Source organism: Dipteris shenzhenensis, chromosome 12 (genome assembly GCF_047967505.1).
Source record: "Dipteris shenzhenensis isolate YYH24624 ecotype China chromosome 12, Dip_SZ_1.0, whole genome shotgun sequence".
Lineage (NCBI taxonomy): Eukaryota > Viridiplantae > Streptophyta > Polypodiopsida > Gleicheniales > Dipteridaceae > Dipteris > Dipteris shenzhenensis.
The window spans coordinates 15,812,872-15,839,212 of NC_141607.1; the positions used below are offsets into that span (position 1 = coordinate 15,812,872).

The 26,341-nt window shown below is 40.9% G+C and overlaps 1 protein-coding gene across 1 annotated transcript; it reads left to right on the forward strand.

The window, feature by feature from the left end:
- The first annotated feature begins 10,078 nt into the window (after positions 1–10,078).
- On the forward strand, positions 10,079–17,263 carry GCH (GTP cyclohydrolase II). The gene is made up of 7 exons (XM_087382433.1): positions 10,079–10,444; positions 13,156–13,501; positions 14,393–14,614; positions 14,729–15,054; positions 15,229–15,358; positions 16,134–16,430; positions 16,519–17,263. The coding sequence occupies exons 1-7, from the start codon at positions 10,341–10,343 to the stop codon at positions 16,756–16,758; spliced, it is 1,665 nt and encodes a 554-aa protein (XP_087238559.1). The 5' UTR covers positions 10,079–10,340; the 3' UTR covers positions 16,759–17,263.
- The last annotated feature ends 9,078 nt before the right edge of the window (positions 17,264–26,341 follow it).

Below are 26,341 nucleotides of genomic sequence, written 5' to 3' on the forward strand. Positions count from 1 at the left end.
ACGAGATAAGAAGGGTGATCAAGCCTTGTCCATGGTCAAAGTCAATATAAATGATGAAATTATTACCATTATTTGCAGTGAGCAAATCTTGGCGGATGCATGGAAAGCATTGGCAAATTGATTTGCTACAAAGAACATGTTTAAATCTCTTTGGTTTGAGAGAAAATTGGATATTAACAAAAGATTTTGATTAAGACTAGTTGCTAAGATTAAAAGACTTTGTCAACTAGCTACTAAACGCTATTTATCACAAAGTTGACAGCACTAGATTGATGTAGTGGTAAAGAATATGACTAGTTTTTAACTGCTATGGTTACAAGGGAAACTTTGACATTTGAGATCATGGCCAACATGCTAATAAAGGAATAAATCTATAGAGGAGCATTAAGTGAAAACAAAAGTCATGGATAAGCCACTATATCTAAAGACTATAGTTCCTAGGGGTAGGAAGAGGTTGGTTTAATGCCGAAAGACATAGGGATAACAAAGTAGGAGGCCCTAGAGGAAATTGGAACATCCATGGTAGAGGAAATGCTAGAAGAATGCAATTTGTCTAGCAACAACATCTTCACAATATGGATATCATTGGAAATGCACCAAAGACCAAGTTATTGCAATTATTAGAATGTACCTAATAAGAATCTAAGAGATCACTCATAAGGAACAAATTCCCAAGAAAAAAAGAAAACCATGCCAATGCCGATGGTTAGAATGCAACGCAATCTTGACCCAAATCACTAAGATGATTATGAAAGGCTAGTAGACTTAGGTGTAGGTGTTGATGACTAGCCACCACACTGAGAAGGTTCTCACAAATTTAGATAAATCCAAATGAGAAAGAACTTGTATTCACCTTAGATGGATAGCTAGTTAAGGCCACATGGTCATTGCAGTACCAACAAAAAATGATTAATGATGACAAAGAAGAGTCATTGATTATGTTTTGCATGTTCTAGGCTTACAAATAATTTGCTGTTAGTTGATCAAATCATTGATGATGATTATGATGTCTTATTCACAAAACAAGATGAAAAAAGACAATCATGCATGTGAACTTGTCGTTGCCAAAGGAATCAAAGATGGCAAACTGTTCAAGATACTCAATCTTATGCCTTCACAACTTGTAAATGGGATGTCATAAAACAATCCCAAACTTGTCAGACTACTTTTGCATGAGAGATTTAGGTATGTGAACTACAAAAGTATTGTCTTCATAAAGTGAAATAATATTGTTCAAGGTTTCCCCAATCCATTGCTCAGATGAGGTTTATGAGTCATGCTACATGAGAAAATATCATAGAAAATGATTTTCTTAGTCTAATTCAAGAACCATATATGTTATTCAACTAGTGCGCATAGATTTTAGGCCCAAAATCATTCAAGCGGTGGTGCATGTTACTTCATCACTTTTACAAATGGTTACTCAAGGAAAACTTTGATATAATTAATGAAAGAAATGTTTAAAGCATTCAATTATTTTCAATCTTTCAAGTACTGTATTAAAATACCTACAATGACTCATCCTTTTGTTGCACGTGGAGTTGTCAAATACATAAAGGAATCCTTGGTTTCATTCTCATGTATGATAGTCAATTTGCAATGACTTCGAATTTTTTACAGATGCAAATCAATAGGAAGTGCTGATGATAGGAGATCCACATGTAGATCTATTTTCTACTTAGTTTTGAAGCCATCTCTTAGCAAAGAAGAAGTAGACTACTATTCTATTATCTTTGATAGAGGTAGAATATACAACAAATATAAATTGTGAAGCAGCTTGGTTTTTTAAATTACTTTTGGAATTTCAATTGTTCTCAAGGGTCTGAAGTCTTTACGATCCATTGAGAAGGTTTTATCTTGTTGACATGAGTATCACAAAGCAACAAAGTTTACAACAATAAGTGCATCATACATAGCAACGCTCAGAAAGATACAGATCTCGTGCTAAGCCTAGTCTAAGACCAGATCATTGGAAGAACTAAGGAGGCTTAAAGGACACTAAACAAGACATGAGAGGGAGACAAAAGGAGGCACACTCAATCTATTGCAATATGTGTAATCAACAATACATGATAGGCTTCTTATATATAGAGAGAGCCCTTAGAATAGTCAACACCTGTGGGATCCTCTGATCCACATCTCTCCTTGTGGATGTACTTGATCCACATCCTCACATCATGTAGTCCACATCCTAGGGTGGCTACTTTAATACATTCCTATACCACACCTTAGCCTCTAAAGTATGTGCACATGACACCATATCTCAACGCGTCCCCTTGGCGCCATGATCCATTGGCTACTGCAAGGTGGTCAGATGTGAGTTACAAATCCATCACCTCCCCTTAGTGTATACCTTCCTACTTAAGGTGGTCAAGTGTGGTTTTTACATGTTAATACCACCCCTGAGTGCTTGCATGGCTACTTGCAGGTGGTCAGGTTTGATTACAAGAATATAGGCTAAAGGTGAAAAGGCTTTTGCTTCTCAATACATGTTGTTGTTATCATTGTGCTCATGGCTTAATGAAAATGTAGTTGACCTGCTGGTTCTTCAATCTGCAATCTTCTTCCTTGTATCCCAGCTTCTTGCGATGGTGACACTTTGGTTTGTTCCTCAATTTGCAGTCACTTTGATAGTGACCTATCCTTCCGCAATGGTAACACTTCGTTGATGTTTTACTGAACAATGCTCGTTCTTCATTATTGCTACTGTGTGTTGATGTGGATGTCGATGTTGATGTCGATGCCTTCAACTCTCTTTCTTTATCAAGAAGAGAGGATACACATTCCTCAAACTTTGGATCTAGAAGATTCTTCAAAGTGGTTGTCAGTGCATTGTACTCTTCAGGCAGGAGTGCAAGTGCATCCTTTTCTCCTACTTTTGCATTTATGTGGGTCATAATGCTTTTGATCTTGTTGACAAATTGTGCCATGGATTCATTGAAGCTCATGTGCAAACCATAGAATTCAATCTTAAGATGAATTTCTTGGTTTTTGGCTTTTGCACTAAACACTGTTCTCTCAACTCATCCCATGCATCTTTGGCATGATCCTTAGAGTCTATATGATGAATTATGTTTGGTGACAGTGTTGCTTCGTTTTTTTCCTTCCAGGCTTCATTTTGTGCAATGGGTATGTCTTCTTTTACAGTCTTCCAAAGCTTTTGATGCATTAAGAGATACCTCATTTGTGTAGACCAAGTGTCAAATCCTTCCCCAGTGAACTTCTCAACAGTTGGGTGTGTATTGCCATTGCAAAGGTCTTACCAGTTGAAAAATTTTTCAAATCTGGCAGTGTCTAATTGCATACATTAAATATGACTTGACAGGTATGTAGAGCTCAAAAAAGCAATCACTTTTCCTTTTTGGAGCACATGCAAATTCTTCTTGGGTTGCAAGTTATGTCTTATTGAAGTTTTTTTTTCTTTAAATGAAGAAGAGGACGTTGATGATGTGGCACAGGGGTTCATATGTTGCACACACACAGTGCTTAGTAAGGGCCTCTGTGCTTATGTGGCACTATGCCACGTGGTAGCAGGTTGACTTAACCAAACCTACAGAAACTTAACCATGGTAAATTTAGTTTAACCATAAACTTAACCCAAGGGCATAGCCTTAACCCAGGTCATGTGGCTTATCTACCATGTGTCAATTATGGAGAACCTTAGGACTTAGGAAACCTTCGAGCTTCTGAGGCGAGGCGATGGCGTCATGAAGAAGCGACAGAAGTGCGAAGAGTCTTTGAGAAGGAGACTGAGAGTTTGTGCAGAGGCAAAGACAGAGGTGAGCTGCTTGGAGACGGAGTTGTAGATCTGAAGCTCAGATTAGTTGTCAAATGATACGCAGAGCTGGAGCTGTTTGGTCTAGGCCATCGTTGGTCAAGTTGTTTGCTGGAGCGCTGCTACTCCGTCGGTGTTGGAAGTCCATTGGTCATGTCCTGTTGGAGGCTAGTGTTGAGGAGGATTGCGTTGTAGCAGATGAGTCACCTAGAGCGTAGGTCAGTGGAGCCGGGAGCTGGGGCATAGGCTTGGAGATCTATCAGTTGAGCAAGAGCAGACGAGCAAGGGAGCGTGTCCTTGAGGCTGTAGTCAAGGTTAATGGTGAATCATTGGTCGTTGGGAGGAGCTCTATGCCACCTTTAGGTGCTTGCCCTTGAGCTGCTTGACTAGCATGGGAGCTGGCTGAGCTTTCGAAAGAGCCGCTCAGAGAGAGTAGTTGCTGACTCAAAGGAATTGCAAGAAGTAGTTGTCTCACTAGTCGGCCGTTTGCTACTCGTCGTTTGTGGGTTCTTAGAGCTAAGTCCTGAGACTCCTTCGTCTTGTAGAAAGTACACTAAGAAGGCAAATTTTTTAAATTAAAATAAAATAATTAGGACTAGAGATCTCTCCCTCACTCTCAATGCTAAACATAGTGGAAGAATGACGGAAACTAGTAAGCCAACATGAACGGAAGAACTCTCACATAGTATTCTCAACTACATCTAAAGCTAATCTAGACTTAGCTAAACCTGCTCTGATACCATGAGAAAGATATAGATCGTGCTAAGCCTAGTCTAACACCAGATCATTGGAAGAACCAAGGAGGCTCAAAGGACACTAAAGAAGACATGAGAGGGAGACAAAAGTAGGCACACTCAATCTATTGCAATATGTGTAATCAACAATACATGATAGGCTTCTTATATAGAGAGAGCCCTTAGAATAGTCACCACCTGTGGGATCCTCTGATCCACTCTCTCCTTGTGGATGTACTTGATCCACATCCTCACATCATGTAGTCCACATCCTAGGGTGGCTACTTTAATACATTCCTATACCATACCTTAGCCTCTAATCTATGTGCACATGGCACCATATCTCAACAAAGGCTTATCAAGTCATCATTTAAGCAAATTAATTACACCTTATCTCCAAGAGATAATAGAGCATCTAATGAATTTCTAAGGGAAAATTCTATTTCAATAGGGGTGCTTCTAGTAAGGTAAAAAGTTGGCTAAGCTAGTGTGCATAAAGCCTAGTACTACTTGGCAAAAATGCATAAAGCCTAGTAGTACTTGGCAAAAATGGAGGTAAAATTCAAGTACTCTATTGCAGATTGATTACATTTTGCAACAAATTCAATAAAGTCTCCTCGTATCTCCTTTTCCCTACAATCTCTATACCTGCCTGTCACACACCTCTTCTTAGCATAATATCTTCAATGCCAATTAGTGACTTGTAATTGTAACTCAATTGCACATATCCTCTCATAACTCCATTCCAAACGCATGCCTATAAAGAAAGAGGGTCTTTTAATGATGGACACACCATATAAAAGGGGGATTCTCTTTATTTTCAGATTAAAATCTCTCTCTCTCTCTCTCTCTCTCTCTCTCTCTCTCTCTCTCTCTCTCCGAAGTGGTTTTGAGAGCCTGTTAAGTGTTTTCAAAGAAAAAGTCGTTTTTTGAGCTTTTCCCTGTTCCGTTCGATGACAGAGACTCAATATTGACTTGTAGAGGCAACTATTGCTTGATTTTGGTGTCCACTTCACTTTAGGAGCTTGGAAACACCTTCATTCTTGAATCTGGGATCATTTCATTGGATTTCTGACTCACTGTGTCAGTTTCTGCGTTTTTTGCCCGGGTGTTGGAACTCAAGTTTGGTGCAACCATTTGCAGATCTGTCAGTTTCGGTGGACTCAGGAGGTCCTAAAACTTCTATACAAATGATGTGGATCAATTAGAGGTAATTTGTTTTATCTTAATTTTATGAATCAATATATGGAATATAAGCATGGCTTGATGTATTTGTGGTTTTTGACTACATAGAATGCTATTCTAGAGACAATAGATAATCCAACTGGTATTGGAGATGATCCCATTGTTGAGCTAAGAGTGGCATTACCCTCTAGAAAGACAACTTGCAGTAAAAAAAATGTTGCAGTTGGTGATTTAAACAAATTGATATATGAGAAGACCAGTGACCTGCCAAGGAAGTCAATGAAAAAGACATGTTTATGGCTTCCTTGCCATAGCAACTTAATGATTTGAGAAGAAGCATCTCTACCCCTCCTTTGGTAATTTTCTAACTTAGTTAATGACAACATCTTAAAAAGGTTCATGTTTCATTAATTGGAGTAGAAAAGGACAACATGCAAATTATTAATCAATATTGCAATTACCTTAAGGTTTTTCAAAATATTATACAATGATGTGCTAACAAAATAATCCAATAACGATCTCCTTACCTTGAATGTATTTTTGTAGGTTAGTACTTTGCAAAGGGACCATACACACATTGAGTCTAGCTATAGGCTTGAATGTTGCATGGAAAACTCCCCATATAACATCTTTATAATTGTGTGATTTATTTTTAATATCTATTAAATTTGCTCTTTATTTTACAATTAAATAATGAACAATATCTTTTATGAAGTGGAATGTTATAGTTTTATATGGTTCCTACAATCAATTCTTTAAAACACATGTTAAGATACTTGATAAAACTTTCACACCTAGCTAGTATTTCATTGATGGATAACAGTTCTTTATTATTACATGACAATATTATACAAGGAAACTAGATAATTGTATATTTTGTCAAATTTTTGTGATGAAATTAAAGATAGGAAATGGAAACTACTATTGAGTTGTCATGATGTCAATCATTTTTTTCACTTAAACCTAACAAAAGACAATATTAATGTCACATTCTACCAATTACATTAGATATGGCAATGCTTATGTCACTTTATTTTTTGGCTATTTAGAATGTGTAATATGACAACAAAATTTAGCCATTTAGAACATAATTAATATCCCATTTTAATGCCATTTTTTGCCATTTTTAAACCTAGTAAATGATGACTCCATGTCACTTTTTCCCTTAGAATCTTATAAATGGCAATTTTACATCACTTTTATGGCATTTATGACATAAGAAATGGCAACCATTATATTACTTTTCTGCCATTTAAAATCTCATAAATGACACTTTTGTGCATTTACAGCATAAGAAATGGCAATCATGGTTTCACCTTTTACCATTTACAATGTAAGAAATGGCAACTTATATCTCATTGTTTTGCCATTTTCAACATTAACAATGGCAAATTTTAAATCACTTTTTGGCCAACTTTTTTGCTAATTCAAATACGATAAATGATGATTTCTATGTCATACGTTTGCCGTTTCCTTCACATTTAATCTCAAATGTGCTGCCATTTCAACTCAACACTAGCTTCACTTTCATAAGTTGGTTATGAAAGAAAAGGGTCACTTGCCGAATGTTTTACATTGTTAGTGCCATTTCATACATTAAAAATGGAAAAAGTATATGGCACTTTTGTTTGCCATTTCCCAAAAAATGGCACAAGTAGAAATAGCTGCATGAAAGTCCATTTAATGATGTAGAAATTGCACTTGTAGGCTGCCATTTCTACCTAGGTTTATAGTAATGAGTAGATGTAAGACGCATGCGTGGAATATATATCCTTGGAAGGGTAGATGTAAGACATATGCAAAGAACACTTGGCAAGAAGAAAGAGGTGTGAAATTTGTTTGCAAGAGGGATACGAAGAACATGTGCTCTTTGAAAATTTGTTCCAAGAGGGACAAGAAAATTGGTCTTTGAAGTTGACCTTAAAAAAATATGTCCAAACAAGAAATAGTGTATGTTAAAAAACAAGATCTAAAGGTATATGGATGACAATTTTTTTCAAACATTGCTTGAAAGAACCATGTGATGTTGGACTTTATTGTTGTGAGTTTATGTGAGTGTTACTAGGATTTTCTACAAGAGGTATTGGAGCCTTGTGATAAAAGTGTACTCTTGTAACATTCCATGGAGCCATCATATATGCTTATGCAACAAAGACAAATTCATAATTTATACCATTAGGTTGGGCAATCATATGGGGACTTGAAGTTGAATCGTTGCCTTCCACATTGCAAAAGAAAGGATATGCTACTTGCGCTTCAAGAAGCCTTGAGACCAAATGTTGTCTATTACTGCCCACCAATGCTTTGAAGATCTTGAGGTATGACTTGGAATGAATCGCTGCTTGACAAAGTGATTAAACAAAGACTACTTCCATTGTTGATGTGATAGGAAGTAGAGACTTGTGATGTTCATTATTGCACATTTACAATACGTGACCCAATAAAGACATCCCCATATGAAAGGACAAGAAGATTATCGCATGCTCTTGGTGCTTGTTGGGCTTGTAAGGGTCTATTGGATCATGCTCAAAATGAGTCAAATTTTTCAATTCATTCATAGTCAAAGGTCTACTATGTAAAGAAATCTTAGTTGATCAGATTTATAAATGATTTAGTCCACAAGTGCCACATTTTTTTTGCTAGTATATATACATGATTCATTTTTCTAAAGTTTCAAGACCCTCGCTAATATATAGGGGTTGTCACCTTGTTCTTATTGTATGCCATGTCATAATAGCTTCCATGAGTCTAGAGACTTATATAGGCCCTTAGGCCCTGATATTTGGATGTGATGATCTCCTTTCACATTACAAAAGGATTAATGATATGCTTTTTCTTGACAAGGTTTACGAAGTAGTGATCAAGACATTAGTCCATGCTGCTCCTACTTGCACCTCAAATGAAGTATCTAGAAGGGGAACATGGTGCAAGAGGGAGCAACTTGAGGTACTATCATGTAAGGCATGGCCAAATAGTTTAGACCATTACTTCTCGTGAAGAAGTAAACCATTGTCCTTTTGCATCTTGAGAGGAGACTATCACGTCTAGGTGAATGGCCCATGTCCTATGGCATCCAAAAGTACCATGAGGCTCTACTTCTTGTCACAATGGAGCCGTGCAAGAGCCACATATACCCTCACAACAATGCCATGACATCAAACCATTCTCTGATAATTATTGAAGACACCATATCCATACAACTTGTTTATTAGATCACTTTTTTCTATCCACACACTTTCTTTTTCTCCCTCTTGGAAAGACATCACATCTTTCTTATAATTTCCACATTTCCTGTTCCTTCTCCATTGGCAGATTTTATTCTCCACTATCCATATCTACTCTCTTGACTAGAGAACTTTAAGCCCATCTTTCCTCCAATTTGGGCCTACCTAAGGCATGTTCCATAGATTTATAGTCCTATGTAATGTGTGCATTGTTAACGTGTATTGAATGTAAGGAAGATGGGTAGACAAGGTCATAGGCCTTTGTTGAAGGGTCTAAGGATCTAACCTAGCCTCAAACTTGGCATGGGGGAACCGCCTTAAGTTGGAAGGTGGTGACCCACATGGCACATGTGACAAAAGCACTTGGCTTGTGGGAGGCCCATTACGTTTAGGAAAGGAGTGTTAGTGTTGTCCTAAACTACTCAAATGCAAGAGAAAGGAGTGTTGTGACAAGTATTGTGAGGTGGAAGGGGTGTATATGTGTAATTGTTGCAAGCCCATTGCAAGGCAAACTGAAAGCAAGTGGAGGGCACTAGTGTAATAACATGTATAGTGAGGTTGTTTGCTTGCCCCATGAATGCATGGGTATGGAAGCTCTTATCAAATTGAGCACTTGTCGGTTAAGGGAGTTTTAGCGTGGGGAGTTGAGAGCTGTGGAGCTGGAGGCAAGTCCTGCATGCTTGGGTCCATCAAGGTCTCGGTATCTTCGTCGCTCTTTGATTTGTTCATGGAGAGAGGGAGTTTGCACTTGAGGTGGGTGGTTTGAATACATAAGGTGGGAGAAAGACTTTGTCCACCACGAGCCAACTCTCGAAACAAAAGCAAGTGGATTTGGGATGACGTTGGTCCACGATGCAAGGTGGTGGGGTAGTCAGCAGCAAACACCAGGAGGTGGGAGGGAGATCTGGGAGAAGTGTAGTGGAAGGAGGTGGTGGTGGTGGTGAGTAGAAGAGGTGGGGAGGAAAGGAAGGACATCCACAAGGAAGGCATCCCAAGCCAGAGCCAGGGAGGAGCCAGAGGAGCCAAGAGAGCCAAAGGAGGAGTCAGAGGCTCATATGAAATCTGGGCAAGAGCCGTAATTGACCGGGCCTTTATCCGACGTAAGCTCATTACTCAGCAGTCTTCAAACCAAAGCTTTTGAAATTATATATACAACCTTATTACTCTTCTCTCTCACCCACAGTTTCAACGACGGCGCCCAACACCTCCTGCCTTCCCAAATTGCCTCCTCCTTCCCACGATCGATTCATCCTCCAGCATCGCCAAATTCGCACCCAGATTGGCCTTCCCTAGCGCAGCTCAGAGAGCCAGCGCAAGAACCGCACGAGAGAGCTAGCGAGAGCACTAGAGAGGCCGAGGACCTCCCCGCTGTTTGTTTGAGAGAGACACAGAGAGATTTGGGTCTCCTTCGCCTCCGTTTTTATGGAGCCCGCAGCTTTGCAGACCGGTTTTCCTTGCCTCGCCGCCCCCAGCCCTGAAATCTCGGCTGCTCAAGCGTGTGCCTCCTTCCCGGGTTTGCGACTCTGGTAAAATGCCGATATACTCCGAGCTTTTGCACTGAATTCGTTTCATCTTGCACGACTGAATCGATCTCACGCCGCCATACTGGACGGAATCACATGTCATTTTGGGATCATGATTTGCAAGCCCGCCTATTTGTTTCTGAAGAATGGACCTTATATGTCCTTAATCGCGCACAATTTCAGATGAATGGACCTTATCTGTCTTTAGTCATGCACAATTGCAGTAAATGGAATTTCAGTAGGCTTTACATATGTACTCGGGCTTGTAGGTTGCAGCCTAGTTCAAGAAAAGCACACCGACTTATCAAAACACAATGTTGCCCCTCTAATTGTCTCATTTTTCGTCTTTATTTCTCCTAACTAGACGTGCTTAGTTTGCTCAGCGCACTGCAGACAAAAGGTGGTGTCTCAGTCAATGTTCTTCGAGGATCCAAGGAGATGATTGCTGGATAGACTCTTGAAGGGTGTCTCAGTCAACGTTCTTTGAGGATCCAAGGAGATGATCCCCGTAGAACTGGAGCTTTGTTGGAATGTGCTAAGTTGTATTTCACATTCTGAATTCACATCTGTATCAAGAAAGAATGATTCGGCACTTCACTGTAGAGGCAGTATAATGCCCACATGGCTGGAATATGTCTTTCATCTGATGAATCTTCCATCTGCCTCCCTTAGCTTCGAAGAAATGCTGCAAACTTTACCTGAGCAATGTACGGGCTTCATGCTGCAAACTTTACCTGAGAAGTATATGGGCTTACTCCTAAGGTGCCTGAAAGTGGGAGGATCTAGCCGCTTGGCAATGTGAGGTCCATGCTCAAGAATTGCATCCAACGTTGCTGCTGACCGGGCTAAGCATTATTGTAAGTGGAAATGCTGGTGCTTGAGCATGGCTAAGGAGATGTGCCCGATGTGCCCTTTTTTTTAAAAACAACAAAGTAAGAAGGTGCTTATGTCCTGTTAGGCCCCAGCATTAATTTCTACCGTGTAGGTCCCAAAATTTCCTTATTGTTTTGAGGGGTGGGTCCCCATTGTTGACCAAACCACCCCAAAAAGGCTCTTGCATTGGGAAAAAGGAAGCGGTGGTCCACCTGTGAATATAGCCACAGGGGTCAGGACTCAGCAGACCCATGCCAAGAATAATGTGGGAGAACGTTTACTCAATACAGCTGAAGCAACACCGCCAGGGCAGAACCCTACACCAAAGGGACAGAAATATCTCAGGGTAGAAGCCTTCCAGAGAACCTGTACCCTTAACTCGAAGCTGCTGAAGCCACACCAACAATGGGTAGAACCCTTGGACTGCAGCCAAGCACTGCAGGTCAATATGTGGCCCTCTTCCTGGTGTCCACAATGGCCCTAGAATGCTTCTTAATCCACTGGAGTTTGTGCAATCTTTCTTGCCTCATGTGAGTTCATTTATGGAACAGATGCATAATTGGTTTGCTTTTGATTATTGAATGACAGATCTCTACATTGAAGAACTTCATATGAGTTCCTTTCTGTGATCTTGGATATCAGTGTATGTGTAAGATGTAAAACCTCTTCCCCCACTGGGTTTTGTGCAATCTTCCTGCCTCACACGTAGATTGTGTGAGTTCATTTTATGGAACAGACTCCCCTTTAGATCTTATGGGGGAATCTCTTATAGATATAGTTGAGCTTGGGCTACAGGAGTTACATTTGTAAATCTGGTTGATTTTTGTTTGCAGTGGTTGAATTTTCTCCTTCCAGCTTTGTGTGAGCTTGCGCTTTGGATAAACCTGTATGTGTCGAGGGGGAGGGAGGGGGGGGGGGCGGGGGGATGTTTGTTGCCAATGAACCACCTGTGGACTGCTTCTAAAGCTAGCCTTGGCAGCCTGTCATCTCGCATTATATAGATCTTGTAGAGATACATGGGGAGCCTCACTTAAGGGATATGATGTGGTGTGATGATTCCACTCTCGGATTAGGGGAATCTTTATTTGTGATGGGCTGGTTGGGAATTTCGAATAGGGTATGGTTGACAACTTAGGCTGTAAGAAAGTGTCTATGCGCATCCTCTATGTTGCATGTTAGCATCTCTTGGAGATTCTTTGTTCTCTTGGTATATTTGCTCATCCACCTGTCTCCATGTCAAGGTCCTGTGAGCTAGCCTTCATCTGACATATGTGTGCCTTTGGAAGAGGGATATATCTTCATGGAGGTATTTTTGTCTACAGTAGGATGCCATAGGTCTGATCTCTCATATAGAAAGCCATCTTTCCCTTTGGGTCACTGTATTACAAGCTCTTTGAATCCCATTTCTTTGTTTGGAAGTAACGAAATGCGAGGGATTGGACAACCTGGAGCTGCAAATTGCAATGAAGAGATGCCTTGGTGCTTCCATTGCTTTGTGAGGTAGTTTGTTTGAATCCATCTTTCAAGTTAAAGATTTGAATGTGCTGGCATAAAGCTTCTCCTTTCAAGGGTGGGCATACAAGGGGTGGGGGGGGCGCTTATGAGAGAGAGAGAGAGAGAGAGAGACAGAGAGACAGAGAGGTAAATTATGTATATGGTGTTTTGGGATTGTCTAGCGTGTTTTTTTGTGTGTATAAATCATATGCATGATGTATTGCAGCAGCCATTGATGAGAGAAATGAACGTGTGTGCTACATGTAACCATGTCAATTGATGTCCAAACCAATTAAAAAGTGAATCACAAGCTGACACTGTTTTGTGGTTGGTTGTGATTTGTCCAGCTTTAGTGACAAAAGGTTTTCAAGTTTGAAGGTACAACCAAGTTACATTCAATTGAGGAAGAGTTGCTTGACCGTTCAATCAGGGACGAGTAATGGTTCAGTCACCAGCAATTCATCTGGAGAGAGCAATCTGAGTGCTTTAAGCTCTGGTAATTTTCATGTCTCTCTCTCAGCAGAGAGACGAGCTGCTGTAACTGAGGAAGAACGTAGACTCGGAATTCTGACAGCAGAGATAACTCAACAGATAGAGGAATTTTTCTCCAGTGAAACTGAAGGAGATCCTGACCAGCCTTCTGAAGGTTTCTCTTCTGTAGCAGAGGCGGTTGATGCCATTCGTAATGGCAAGGCAAGTTATCTTTCAATGCATTGTAGGATTTAAACAAGCAGTGCAGCGCATTAATCATAGTAGCATTTGAATGGATGTGATGAAAACACGTTTGTAGTTTATAAGACGGTGTACTGATGTATACATGGATATATTTTAGTGACTCAAGCTTAGTAATTGTCTCTGAAACAAGGGACTCGCTTTTTTTGTGTGCTGCCCATCTATATTGTCTTTCTGTAGCTGTTTGACATCATTTAGTGCCTCGTAAGTTGTATAGTTTCTGGCTTCCTTGAAAGCTTGTGATGGTTATTTTTTGTGCGTCCATTCTTGCCAGTTAGCGATAGCAACCCCAACTATAGTTTTCTAGCAAGCAGAATGACCTGGACATTTTACTGTGAGAATACATACCCTGGAAGAATATCTTCTTGTTGTTGCCTGCTATTGCAGCGAGCCGGGCACACCTTCTGAGTGCCATCCTTTTGTAACTCTGGAGCCATACGAGAGTCTTGGTCATCCTGCTCTTGTATTTTCGACTGAGTCTTGTATCTTTCAATGGCCTTGTTCTCAGTCTTCGAATCTAAGTGACAGTCGTCCTTTACACAGGAATCTGAATTGGTGCACTAGCACTCCATGTCTGACATCCTGACAGGTTCTAGGGGACAGATGTAATTATATTTCACTTAGTATTGCTGACAACCGCTCCAAGAATAGCTGTTAGATGTTCAGGACCGTCTATGTGACTAGTACTTTCTCTGCCTAGCTTGTGTGACCTGTCCAATATTTGTTTTGGTGCTGCAAATCTCCTTCAAATATGATCAGAGAATGACCAACCGATTGAGAAAGAGAGAGAGAGAGAGAGAGAGAGAGAGAGAGAGAGAGTATTCACTTTGTTTGTATATTGGGGTTTTGCAGCTTGTCATTGTTGTGGATGATGAAGACAGGGAAAATGAGGGTGACTTAATAATGGCAGGTTCTATGGTGACACCTGCTGCGCTTGCTTTTATTGTAAGGCATGGCACCGGTATTGTCTGTGCCTCCATGAAGGGGGAGGATCTGGATCGATTGCAGTTACCTTTGATGGTAGAAGACAAGGAGAACGAAGAGGCTCTTTGCACTGCATTCACAGTTTCTGTGGTCAGTATCTAACTTCATTGTCCTGGTTCCCCATGTGCCCATTTCAGCTTTGTGTCACCTAGGTGCATGTAGCTACTTTCTATATGCCTAAGAGTACATTTTGAACTTGACCAGGATTTAAAAATTGGGACTACAACTGGAGTGTCAGCTAGTGACAGAGCTGCCACAATCAGTGCCCTTGCTTCTCCACACTCTAAACCTGAACATTTTAGAAAGCCAGGTCATATCTTTCCCTTGAGGTACAGAGAAGGTGGCGTTTTAAAGAGGGCTGGGCATACAGAAGCTGCTGTGGATTTGTCATGTATGGCGGGACTAGCTCCAGTTGGTGTTTTATGTGAAATAGTTGATGAGCGCGATGGTTCAATGGCACGTTTGCCTTTTTTAAGGGAATTTGCTGTGAAGAACAATCTGCCTATCATATCTATAGCCGATCTCGTAAGGTGTGTTTTGATGAAGCCTTATCTACCTTGTTTTACTGTGTTGTGCATGATGAAAATAAGGTTTTTTGTGGGTGTTTATGACACAGAATGCAATTATATTTTCAAATGATATCGATGTCTCTTCTTGCTTATGGCATCCCTGATCAATGTGTGCCTTCTCTTGTGTTGATATAGATATAAACGTAAGCGCGAGAAACTAGTTGAGCGTACAGCTGTTGCACGCTTGCCTACAAAATGGGGCCCCTTCAATGCTTATAGTTACAGATCTAAGCTGGATGGCATTGAACACATTGCAATGGTGAAGGTAAATTTACTCATACAATGCTTCATTGTCAAAACAGAAAGTTTGGTTAAATTTATTTTGTGGTGTGTGCATGCAAGCATACATACAGCATATTACTTGTTAAAAGGAGATGATGGCTGAATGACAAGTAAAAGGAGAGGATGGGCTGAAGGGTTTTATAGGTCCTTGAGATAGGTGACTTTGGTAATCTTCAAAGAATTTGAAAATAAAGTCTCTGGTGAGAACTTACGCTGCCTTTATGTGCTGAAATTTTTTCTTCCCTTCTTGCTTCCGTGTTTTGCTGGATGATTGGCATTGCTGTGAGCGAATATGAATGAGCAATTGATACTGAGACTTTATGAGCACTCTGGAGGTGCAAATAAACAATCATGCATGCTAATTTGAAAAGGCATCACTGTAGATATGAACCTTGGTCATTGCCATTGATCAGAGATACTGAGGTGCATAGAACAATTGAGTGGAAAAGTGACAAGATTATCTCTGAGCTTGGGCCTGGCCTTCAGTTACTTTCTTGAAAGTGAAAACAATATGGAAATACACTTTTAAGGTTTTTGAAAGCCAAAGTGATATTGGTTTATGTGTATTAAGAAAATGATTTTTTATACACTGTCTGCACAAGCTATGGATACCATCAATGGGCTCTTTTCAAATGGCAGTTGGACTTCTTTTGGTTAAGAATTAGAACAGCTGCTTCAAATAATGTGCTTGCATTTCAATAAGTAATGACGCTTTTCTGATCCTTTGATAGAACTATTTTTATTGTCTTTGGATACAGGGTGATATTGGCAATGGACTTGATGTGCTTGTGCGGGTTCACTCAGAGTGTCTCACAGGAGACATATTTGGATCTGCCAGGTGTGATTGTGGAAACCAGCTGGCTTTGGCAATGCAAAGGATAGAGAAAGCTGGAAGAGGTGTGCTAGTATATCTGCGCGGACATGAAGGCCGAGGAATTGGCTTAGGCCATAAATTGCAGGCCTACAATCTGCAAGACGAAGGTCGTGATACTGTCGAAGCTAATGTTGAACTTGGTTTGCCAATTGACTCCCGAGAGTATGGTATAGGGGCACAGGTAAATCGTGGCATCTAGGAATTACATTAGGCTGCAAATTGATAATTTGAGCTTGAGTATTTGCTAAAAGAAATGTTGTGTTGGCCAGATTTTGCGAGATGTTGGAGTACGAACCATGAAACTGATGACGAATAATCCAGCTAAATATATGGGCCTCAAAGGGTATGGTCTGGCTGTGACAGGTCGTGTCCCAGTCCTCTCTCCTATTACAAAGGAGAATCAAAGATACTTGGAAACAAAAAGGTCAAAGATGGGTCATATATATAGTTCTGATTTGCCTGGTTCAATCAATGGTGTTAAGAGCAATAAGGTGGATCTATCACGGTAGTGTTTATTGCAGGAAAATGAGATTCAGCCATTCTTTCATTCATACAACTTAACCAAAGTCTGTGTACTTGCTGTACTGGTCAAAAGTGATCGTCCAAACATCAATGTCATTTTGAAGTAAGCCTGAGTGCTTTTGCTCTACCAAATCTACTGCTCCATATTAGGAAAAGCGAATTTTGCTTTATCAGTTCATACTTCATCATTCAAGAAGTTGCGAAGGCAGCGCTTGAATGTTTCTAGTTGTGTAATCCTCGGATCTATCAAGTTTGTTAGCCTGTTGATTGTGGCAATTGGCCATCTGCCTGAACTCTGGCCTCTGCCGTAATGTTCCAGAATGAGAACGGTAACAAGGAAGTGGAAAATAATGCCATAAGTATGGCTCTTATAGTTGTCTGGTTTAAGCACATGTACCAGCTGTGAGGTGGATTTATCAAGTTATATGCATGTGCCCTCAATATACAGGCCTTCTGTTACCAAGTAAAGGCTATTGATCGATTCTTTCATTTTATCCTGACTTCACCAGCGATTGCTGTCTTCATCAAGTGCTTTCAAATATTTGACCATTGTGAAGCAGGCCTGCACATCATAACCTCAATTGAAGATATTTTTCTTTTCCTATCAGCAGAAGGAAGTTTTGTTCTATGGTTTGTATTTTGCCATCCAAGAAGCAGCTAAGGTATTCATTACTCCACTCTATGGAGTTTTGTTGCTCGTACAGACCAAGTTTGCTGGTTTCTATTGGTCATAGTATAAAATCTCTCCAATTGGCACTATCTTAATGAAAGAGAATTCTATGCGAAGTTGATTTAGGAACATCTAATGAGCATTCCGATAATGAATAGCCCTCACACACGATTAACATAAGGTAAGGTAAGGTTCCCTTAGTTAACATAAGGGGCATTATCATGTCCAAGGCGCATTAACTCTGTGCCCCTGTCTAGAGATTTTAAGCGTAGCTTTGAGAGATTCTGAGTGTAGAGGAGTTCATTTTTTTGTGTTGATGTGTGTGGGGATTTCTTGACGAGTAGAGAATTGAGCGATTCATGGAGGACCCTTCTCCTTTCACATCGCCATCTCCATGCTTTTGGAGCTCCAATCGTTGAGATCGTCATCCCCTTGAAACATAGATCCGTGCTTGTGTTTGATTCGATTAGCATTTTTACTTAGCAAATGAATGGAGGATGGGAGATTAGGCACAAGAAAGGGGCATTTGGGTGCAGAACACACGTGGATTTAGAACAGGGACAGAGAAGTAGACTTCTTTGTGCACTAGATTGAGAGCAAGAGACCTAATTCAATTTTAAATTTTTGGAGGAGCTACTGCCAGTAAGTAAGTCTACGAAGTTTTGTGCTGTCGTAAGTCTATGAAGTTTCTCAAATTTGTGGCATAATAAATCATCCACTTTTGACATGGATCGATATGGTCGGTAGCGAGGGAGATGAAGGTAGGTGTGGAGGGAGACCCGAATCGGCTAGTGAAGCTTCCATTACGTGCACTTGACGCACCACTCGAGCGGTTCCGAGCGACATTCTTGGGGTGAAGCATTGTTGCAGGTCTACATGAGTGCAAAAATCATGGATGCAATCCCTTGCATCACTCAGGAGCTTTGCCAAATGCGTTCTAGAGCCTTAGCAAAGTTAAAAATGTTACAGCTTGCCCTCATTGCAAAGGTGTTGCTGGAGGCTTAGGTTGTTCGCTGTCACCTGGGAAAGCAGCTTTGTCAAGGAGGGCCTCTTACTGTATTGCTTATGGTTGACAAATGTGACTTTGAGCAAGTGTCCACCAAGAGCTTTACAACAAATATTGATCAATAACACAATCGATCTGTGCCATTTTTGTATGTTTGTGTAGAAAAATGCCATGACAAGAAACCTATTCAATCTACAACTTAAAAATTGACATTAATTGGAGTTAATACACCTTAAGCTAAGTGCAATACTTAGTGCTTAGCTTAAGAACTAATGAAAGTAAACTAATCTACCTAAATTGAACTAACTAAACTACACCCGTTGATAGGCCATACTGCCTATTGGCCTCACCCCCACTCGTTCTCATACTCCATGTCTAGCATCTAACACTATCTTTTCACTGCCATCGCCAAAAATGATCAACTCACAGAGCATCCTTGCTTCCTCCTGCTTGCTTGGAGTGACAACTAGAAGCCTTACCAAAATTCCATGGCCGTATGCCCCAATCCTCCAAGGCCAACTACATGCAATTGCTTATAACAAAGCTAATCTTTGGTTGTGGTGTTATGCTCATGGAGCTATGGATTTTCCATGAAATAGTACCCAATATTTTGCAACCATACACCACTCCCCTCCCCCAATATTTTGGGGGAGGGGGGGAGAGGGGAGTGGTATATAATTAATTAATTAGTTGGGGGAGGGGGGGAGAGTGGAGTGGTGTATGATTGCAATATATTTAAGCATAACGGGGGTGGGGGGGGGGCAATAATTAATTTCACATGGGGGAGGGAGAGAGCTTGAATTAAATAAAAGGGGGAGAGGGGCATTAAAGAGGGCGGGACGTGTGAGATTGGGGAGGGGGGGCACTACTTATGAAGGGCATTAAAGAGGAAAGGACATCCCAATGGGGAGGGGGATGATGGAGGATTTATAGTATATTATAAGGAAAGAGGCATATAATATTACTTAATAGCGTAGTGGTAGGGCTCACGCTTGGGAAAAAGAAGGTTTTGGGTTCTTGAACGTTTGGGGAAGCCCCCCCTTGGACATAGTCTATGCATAAAATAAAATAAATATGGAGAGACATAGGCAATTAATGCATGAATAATTAAGATATAGAAAAACATAGGTTAATTAAAGTATAAATAAATTAAGCCATAGATAAACATAGCTTAGTTAAGCCTCCATGCACCAAAACTAATTAATTAATTTAATTTGGTAGGAGAGGTGAATAGGTATGAAGTACATCACATGTGAGAACACTCGCACAATGTCAAAAAGGTTGGCTAGATGGGAATGGTCCCTTTCACATTCCACATAATAGTGATTTAGCAGCTCAATGATTGGAGCTATCAAGATCCTTAAGATAAAATGGGTTGGAGCAACACCCTAGGGGGAATCGGCAATATTGATTTCCTAAATGTTTGTTTGTTTATGAATTACCTTTTGCAATCAATAAATGCAAATTTAATTGCCATGTGGATAAATAAATTTTCATTTGGATAAAGGCTTTCTTGATGTTTTAAGCCATAACTTCCTAGACAATTAGAATCCTTAATCTTTGTGACACTCTAATACTGTTCGTAAATTTGCAACTTGTTATAGGGGTTTTGAAAGGTTAGTCATCGGGTAAAGAGATTGTGTATAGAGATGATGTTCGGCATGGGATGTAGCATTTGTCATCGGCTTGTCGAGAAGCGTCTAATAGTATAAAGGCTTGGAAGCCTGGAATGTAACCGGAAATGCATAAGATGTCCCTGAGGCATCTGTGGAGCCGAATGATGATGTAGGGATCAATTTGTAGTCATGGATCCAATCACTGATCTTCATCAAGTATGGACTGTATACGACAGCCATAAGTGCATAATGAAACACCGAGTCTCCTCAAGTGTTGCGCTATGGCTGAACCTGATGATGTCCACTGCACTGGGGTAGGACCACACTGATGCATAAATATGCTCATGCTGAGGAATGATCTACTGATCGAACGAGGTGGTGATCACTAGATCCAAGGGTGGTGCAATGTGGTATGACTGAGCCGATGCTAGAATGTCCTGAAGACTGATCTACTCGTGGAAATTGTGTCCACGGTATGCTCTGTGTCAGAGGTGAAAGCATCAGTGATGGATGCTGGAATGGAATCACCTGAAGTGATGGATATGCTATGCCATATATCTATGCATGCTGTAGAAGATGTGAGTGCCTTGTACCGAGGACTTACCTGCTAAAAAACTGCATGATCATAAGTGAGCTCCTACTGATGAGTATCTACATCTCTAGCAAAATATGGAGTTGGATTCATGCATGAGGATGATGGTTGTGCATCATGAGAATAGACTATGCTGATATGAGTGGGACTGCCTTGTACTGAGGACTTACCATCAAATTTGCCTCGTGTTGAGGGCTTACTGCCGAATGTGTCTCATGCTGAGGCTTACTAAGAAGTGTGCATGATAAAAAAATACGGGCTGATCCATGCTAACATGTGAAACATCCGTGTCTGATCTCTCAAGACTAATGAGGCTCGAGTCGGCATCATAAGCTGGAACATACCTTGTGGCAATGAATAGTCTCAATAGGTTCTCTTTGCACTCATGGATCTCGTCCAGAGTCATGACTAATGTATCATCAATTGCATGATCTGAAAAACTCCATGCTGGAGGCAGTCTAGTGCTCTATCCGAGAGGCTTACCCGTGTACCAAGATGAGAGTGTCTACCCATGAGAACACTGTGGGAAAGCTGCCACTAGGGGGCTTATGCTAAACGGTTAAAACCAAGTCATGTGAGAACTGCATGTGTGCCAAGGATCAAGCTTGTACCATAATGGTGACAACCGAGTGTCGGGTGTAGCCAAAAGGCTATACAAGGCTGATGTATGTGTGCAAGAACCAATGCTAAAAATAGTCAACAAACGTGACTGTACATGGGTGTCATGTATGCGTGCAAATGTGCAACAATCTTGAATCCAAGAATGAAAACTCTGCCAAGTGTCACATTGTGTGATGAACTATCGAGTGCTAAGAGACTGAGCTGGTGTCAGTGTGTGAATGTGTAGACCGATGATAGATCCGATGGGACTGATGCCACTGGAAATCGGGTGATGTGGTAATGGTGGACTTGGCTTGGTGGAGTTGGATCTCCTCTATGGTTGTGTTAGTCTATAACTAGACTACACGTCGAAGCACAAAATGCAGCAAATGAATTTTATCTTAATTCATTTTAAGTGCTGGGTACGTTGCAAAGGATCAGGAGGTGGTTTCGATGATGAGGATTCAATGATGCTGACCTGTGGAAATCTCAGATGTGAAATATGATGTAACAAGCGCATAGAGCACAAGCTGGTGAGCAATTTTGCTGTTTAGAGTGTTGTGAAATTCCCTCTGGATCAAAAGATACGACCTTTTGAAATATGTGTCAAATCTTTGTCCAAGGAAGTGCCAAAATGATGATGTGGCACATGTGGTGACATGGCAGTGGGAGGTCACATGCAGAATATAATTGTGCCTATGAAGAGGCAATTGTGCCTATGAAGAAGCAACTGTGCCTAGAAGGAGGCTGTGTGCCATGTGGCACATGGTGACATGGCATTGTTGACTAGTTGATGTGGCAGTTTGATGTGTCAAATGTTGACATGGCACTGGCAAGTGCTTGGTGACATGGCACCAAGCTTAACAATGCTGAAAGGTTAAGAAGACCTAACCTAGGTTGCTATGCTGATGTGGTGAGGGGTGGTGATGTGGCACTGCATTGACATGTGTCTAGATGACGTGATTATGTGGTAGCAGGACGTGTCATCTGAGTAATGACATGGCAACTCGAGGCTACTGGGGTGACATGGTGGATAAGTTTGCCATGTGGCCCTCTATTGACCAAACCTCAAGGGTTGGTGACCCTGAGGATAGGGTGAGTTGGATCACCACACTTCATCAGAATCTGTATATTCTTGATGGAATCTCGTGGATTCCGTCTGCACCTTTATTGTTGGTCGTCATTCAGACTGATGGAGTTGATGCATGCGAGGTGGATGTCGAGATCATCTGTGGAGATGCAGGAGTGTTGTATAGAGCCGGGTTTGCCCATAGGAGCTTTGCAAGCTAGCACTGTTTGAGTTGCAGGCATCGTTGCTTCATTTGTGTAGTCGTTGGTTGGGTCGCCCATTGAGAGTCACTTCTGGATGCAAGTGTAGGGGCCCATTGCTAGCAATTGTGTAGGGCCTTGGTGCCTGTGTGCTTGATGGAGCAACGCCCACGAGGGTTGCTTAGAGGCGTCGAAGTCGGTGGAGGTCATGGCTGGAGGTGTGTCTGTTGTGGAGAGGCGACGCTATTGCTACACATGTGCTTCATTGGGCAATGTCTGTTGAGCGCTGCTATAGTTTCGTGGAGTTGTTGGAGGAGGTCAGTTCTAGTCACTAGCATGTTAGGATGGTCATGGTGATAGAGAGCTGTCTGAGTTGGCTTGAAGGATGGAAGCTCAACTGTTCATGTGCTGAGCTTGGAGCTTTGTTGGAGGTGACTGAAGGTTGGGTTGGCGAGGGAGCCTGTATTGTGCAGTGGTCTCCACAACAGCCGTCTGAAGTGTCGAATGGAGCTCGTTTGGGATGCCTTTGGAGGCTCGATTTGGTTGTTCAGGTCTATTGCAACTGTTGGCTAAGTCATTGAAGTCTATGTATGGGTCGTTTGGTTGATGAAGTTGATGAAGTTTGTGAGCAGTCAGGCTGTTGTAGGAGGCCGTGAGTCCCTTGTAGAGTCGGTTTAGGTCAAGGAGCTATGCTTGTTGGAACAATGAAGAGTAGCAAGTTGGAGCAATGAAGCTCTTAGTGTTGCTACCGCCCATAGATGCTATTTGCTAAGCATCAAATGCCTATGGCCTTGCTATAGTTGAGGAGAAGCATGAAGATTTGAAGAACTTAGAACCTTTCTCTCAAAGGAAACTCCTCACCATAAAAATAACCATATCTCGAGCTCCAAATATCAAATCTAGGAGCTTTCTGAAGCAAAATGAAGGTGGAAAAGAGCTCTACAATGAGAGATAAAGATGGAATGAAGATGCCTCAGACAGAGGGCTTATGCCTTGATAGAACAAGAGCTTACACCTTGATGAGGCAAGGGCTTTCACTCTCTTTGACAGAAATCTCTCTCAATGGAAGATGCCTCATGGAAGGAGGGGTTGACACTCATGAAGGGAGTGGGAGCACCTGGTACTCTAATACCATGATAGTGGAAGTGAGAGAGGGAGAGAGAGAGGAGTGCACACGATATAGCTACTTGTACACTAAGCCTACACTAAGTTGTATTGAACATGAACATGAAGACATACATGTGAAGTTGTGAACCCTTTAGGGTTAGGGTTTGCCCCTTAGTTTGTGAAACCCTTTGGGTTAGGGTTAGAGTTTGCCCCTATGCCCTATGTAGATGGTGCAATTTACACCATTCTCAACAAAATTCACCCCCTTTCTCATATGTTATCACTAGGGCCAAGCTTCTTGCTTCCTTTTGTTTGCAAAAGTAGGATTGGGCTATAGTCTTACACAATTATTATCTTTAGCTACATTTACAGTGACTTCAAATCAATTGTATCTCGAAATCCTTATAAAAGGATGGAGGTAAAGAGGAGCCTTGATGGTATGCTCCCATGTCAATATCGTGAGCTTATGTCTATTTGATAAGTCCTAAGAAGGACATAATCATGATGATAGTTTTAAGAATGAATTAAGAAATTATTTATAAATTAGAAGAAGATTTTGTGATAAAGGTTGAGAATGAATTTAAAAATTATTAATAGATTAGGAGAAGATTGAATTTCTTATTATCTAGAAAATATTATATTTATATGAAAAAAATGAAAGACATTTAAGTATAATCCATTTTCAAAGATTGGGATTCTTTCTCTAAAATAAGATTTTTGATGACTTCCTAAAAGTTTTGTATAAGAGAATTGATTTGTGTGTGGGTTGATGACTAGTCATTGGTAAATGCATAACGGATCTCAAATCGTGAAGAGTCTTGTACATTGAGGGCCCTCATCTATAAGGCATGTGAGGTGAACCATAGGCTTGCATGAATAACATGTGAGATTAATCATGGGCCGAGACAAGATACTAATGTCTTGTGAGATGAACCATAGGACCACATGACATTATAAACACTACTGAGGTTGTGACTCTCCTCCTTAGATGGTGGTCAAGGGTGTGCTCTTGATATGCCTACATGAGGAACAAAGACAACCTCATTAGTGGACTAGGTCCAAGCTAGGTCCATAGTGGGTGGCTATTAGAAGCAACTTTGAGGTGAGGGGATGTTGTTACGTGGTCCAATGAACCTAGTCGTGAAAAGAGATAATGATTCCTCATAAGAGTGTATAAGTCGTAATGGTGGAATAGCTTATATGAACACTTGAATACATAAAATGGAGATACCCTTGGGTGAGAATAGCCTTGGAAACTCAGTCTCTCAAGGGTCATCCAGTCATGATTGGGAGTTCACACACAAAGACACGGAAGCAGTGTAAAGCTAGGGTTGTTAGCCCTTAAACTTGTATTAATCTAATGCTATTGAGGAGTTCAAAGGAGTAGGAAACCTCCCTTCAACTCACCTAGGAGTTCAAAGGAGTAGGGATACCCACTTTAACTCACCTCCTCAATCATTTAAAGAGAAATATATCCTCTCTAAGCTAATGAGTAGTATCAAGATGAGTGCTTCTTTGTGTACCTTTTTGGAGCAACAACAGCCCTAGACAATTATGCTTTCTTGTATGATTGGTTCTCTCCTTACATAGGCCTTTGACCATTGGAATCCTGCTAGTTTAGATGTTATTTTTGGGCATCTATATGGTCACATTCTTCGGTCTCCCTTCTCTTCTCATTTGACTCATGATTGGCAACAACACATACTTTGGTTAGGTCTTCCTCTAGATCCTAGGAATACTCTTCTTCTATTTTAGATGTTATTTTTGGGCATCTATAGGGTCGCATTCTTGGGTCTCCATTCTCTTCTCATGATTCATGATTGGAAACAACACCCAACTAGGCCAAGAGACATTTTTGTTTGTGTTTGCAGCACATGCTGGTAATCATTTTTGGCATCTTGACAAGTCTGTTATTTGGTGGAAGACTTGTCTCAAGTGCATATGGAATAGTGAACTTCCTCTCAAGTAGCGGGTGTTGCTATGGCACTGTTTGCTGGGGTGGATGACCTGTGGGTTCTTTGTTGGCTGCCAGCTGTACTACTCATGATCTTCTTCCCAGATTGGTAGCTTTTCCTCATGTCCATTTTTTGAGGATTTCTTTTGGCAGGTATTTCTCATTGTTTGGTAGATATGCCTCCACGACAAATTATGCTCAGTTCTTTTATCGGTGTCGCTTCTGGGCTTTATGGCTGCTATATCATGTCGTACCATTTCTACGTACGTGCACTCCTTAGTGGATGTTTATACTTTCTTTTGTTCTTGTTTGTATCAATCTCTCCAAGGTGCTCACTATCTTGGAGACCTTCCTATGGCCTAGTTAGTAGTGTTTTACCATAGTTTCTAGCTTTCGAGTACTAGTTGCTTCCTTTTAGGGCAGCTACAAATGTACATTTCTTTCATAATGAAATAATGATTTCCACAAAAAGAAAAAAAGAGTGTGTGTTTGAGAGGGGTAACACACAGCCCAAAATCGGCTACTACTGTCAGAACGAGGCAAAGAAGAGATGTCGACATTGAACAAACAAAAGGATGAGTACAGTCTTGCTAGAAGGGAAACAAAGGGTAAACAAAGGCAACAGTTGAGAAGAGTGAGAGGCAAAAAAGACAAGGGGGGTGCTGATAGTGAGGAGACCAGATTATCCTAGAAACAAGCTATTCTAAAGACATGCAAAAAGCAAATGTAGAGAGGTGAATAGTGATAGAGTGGCAC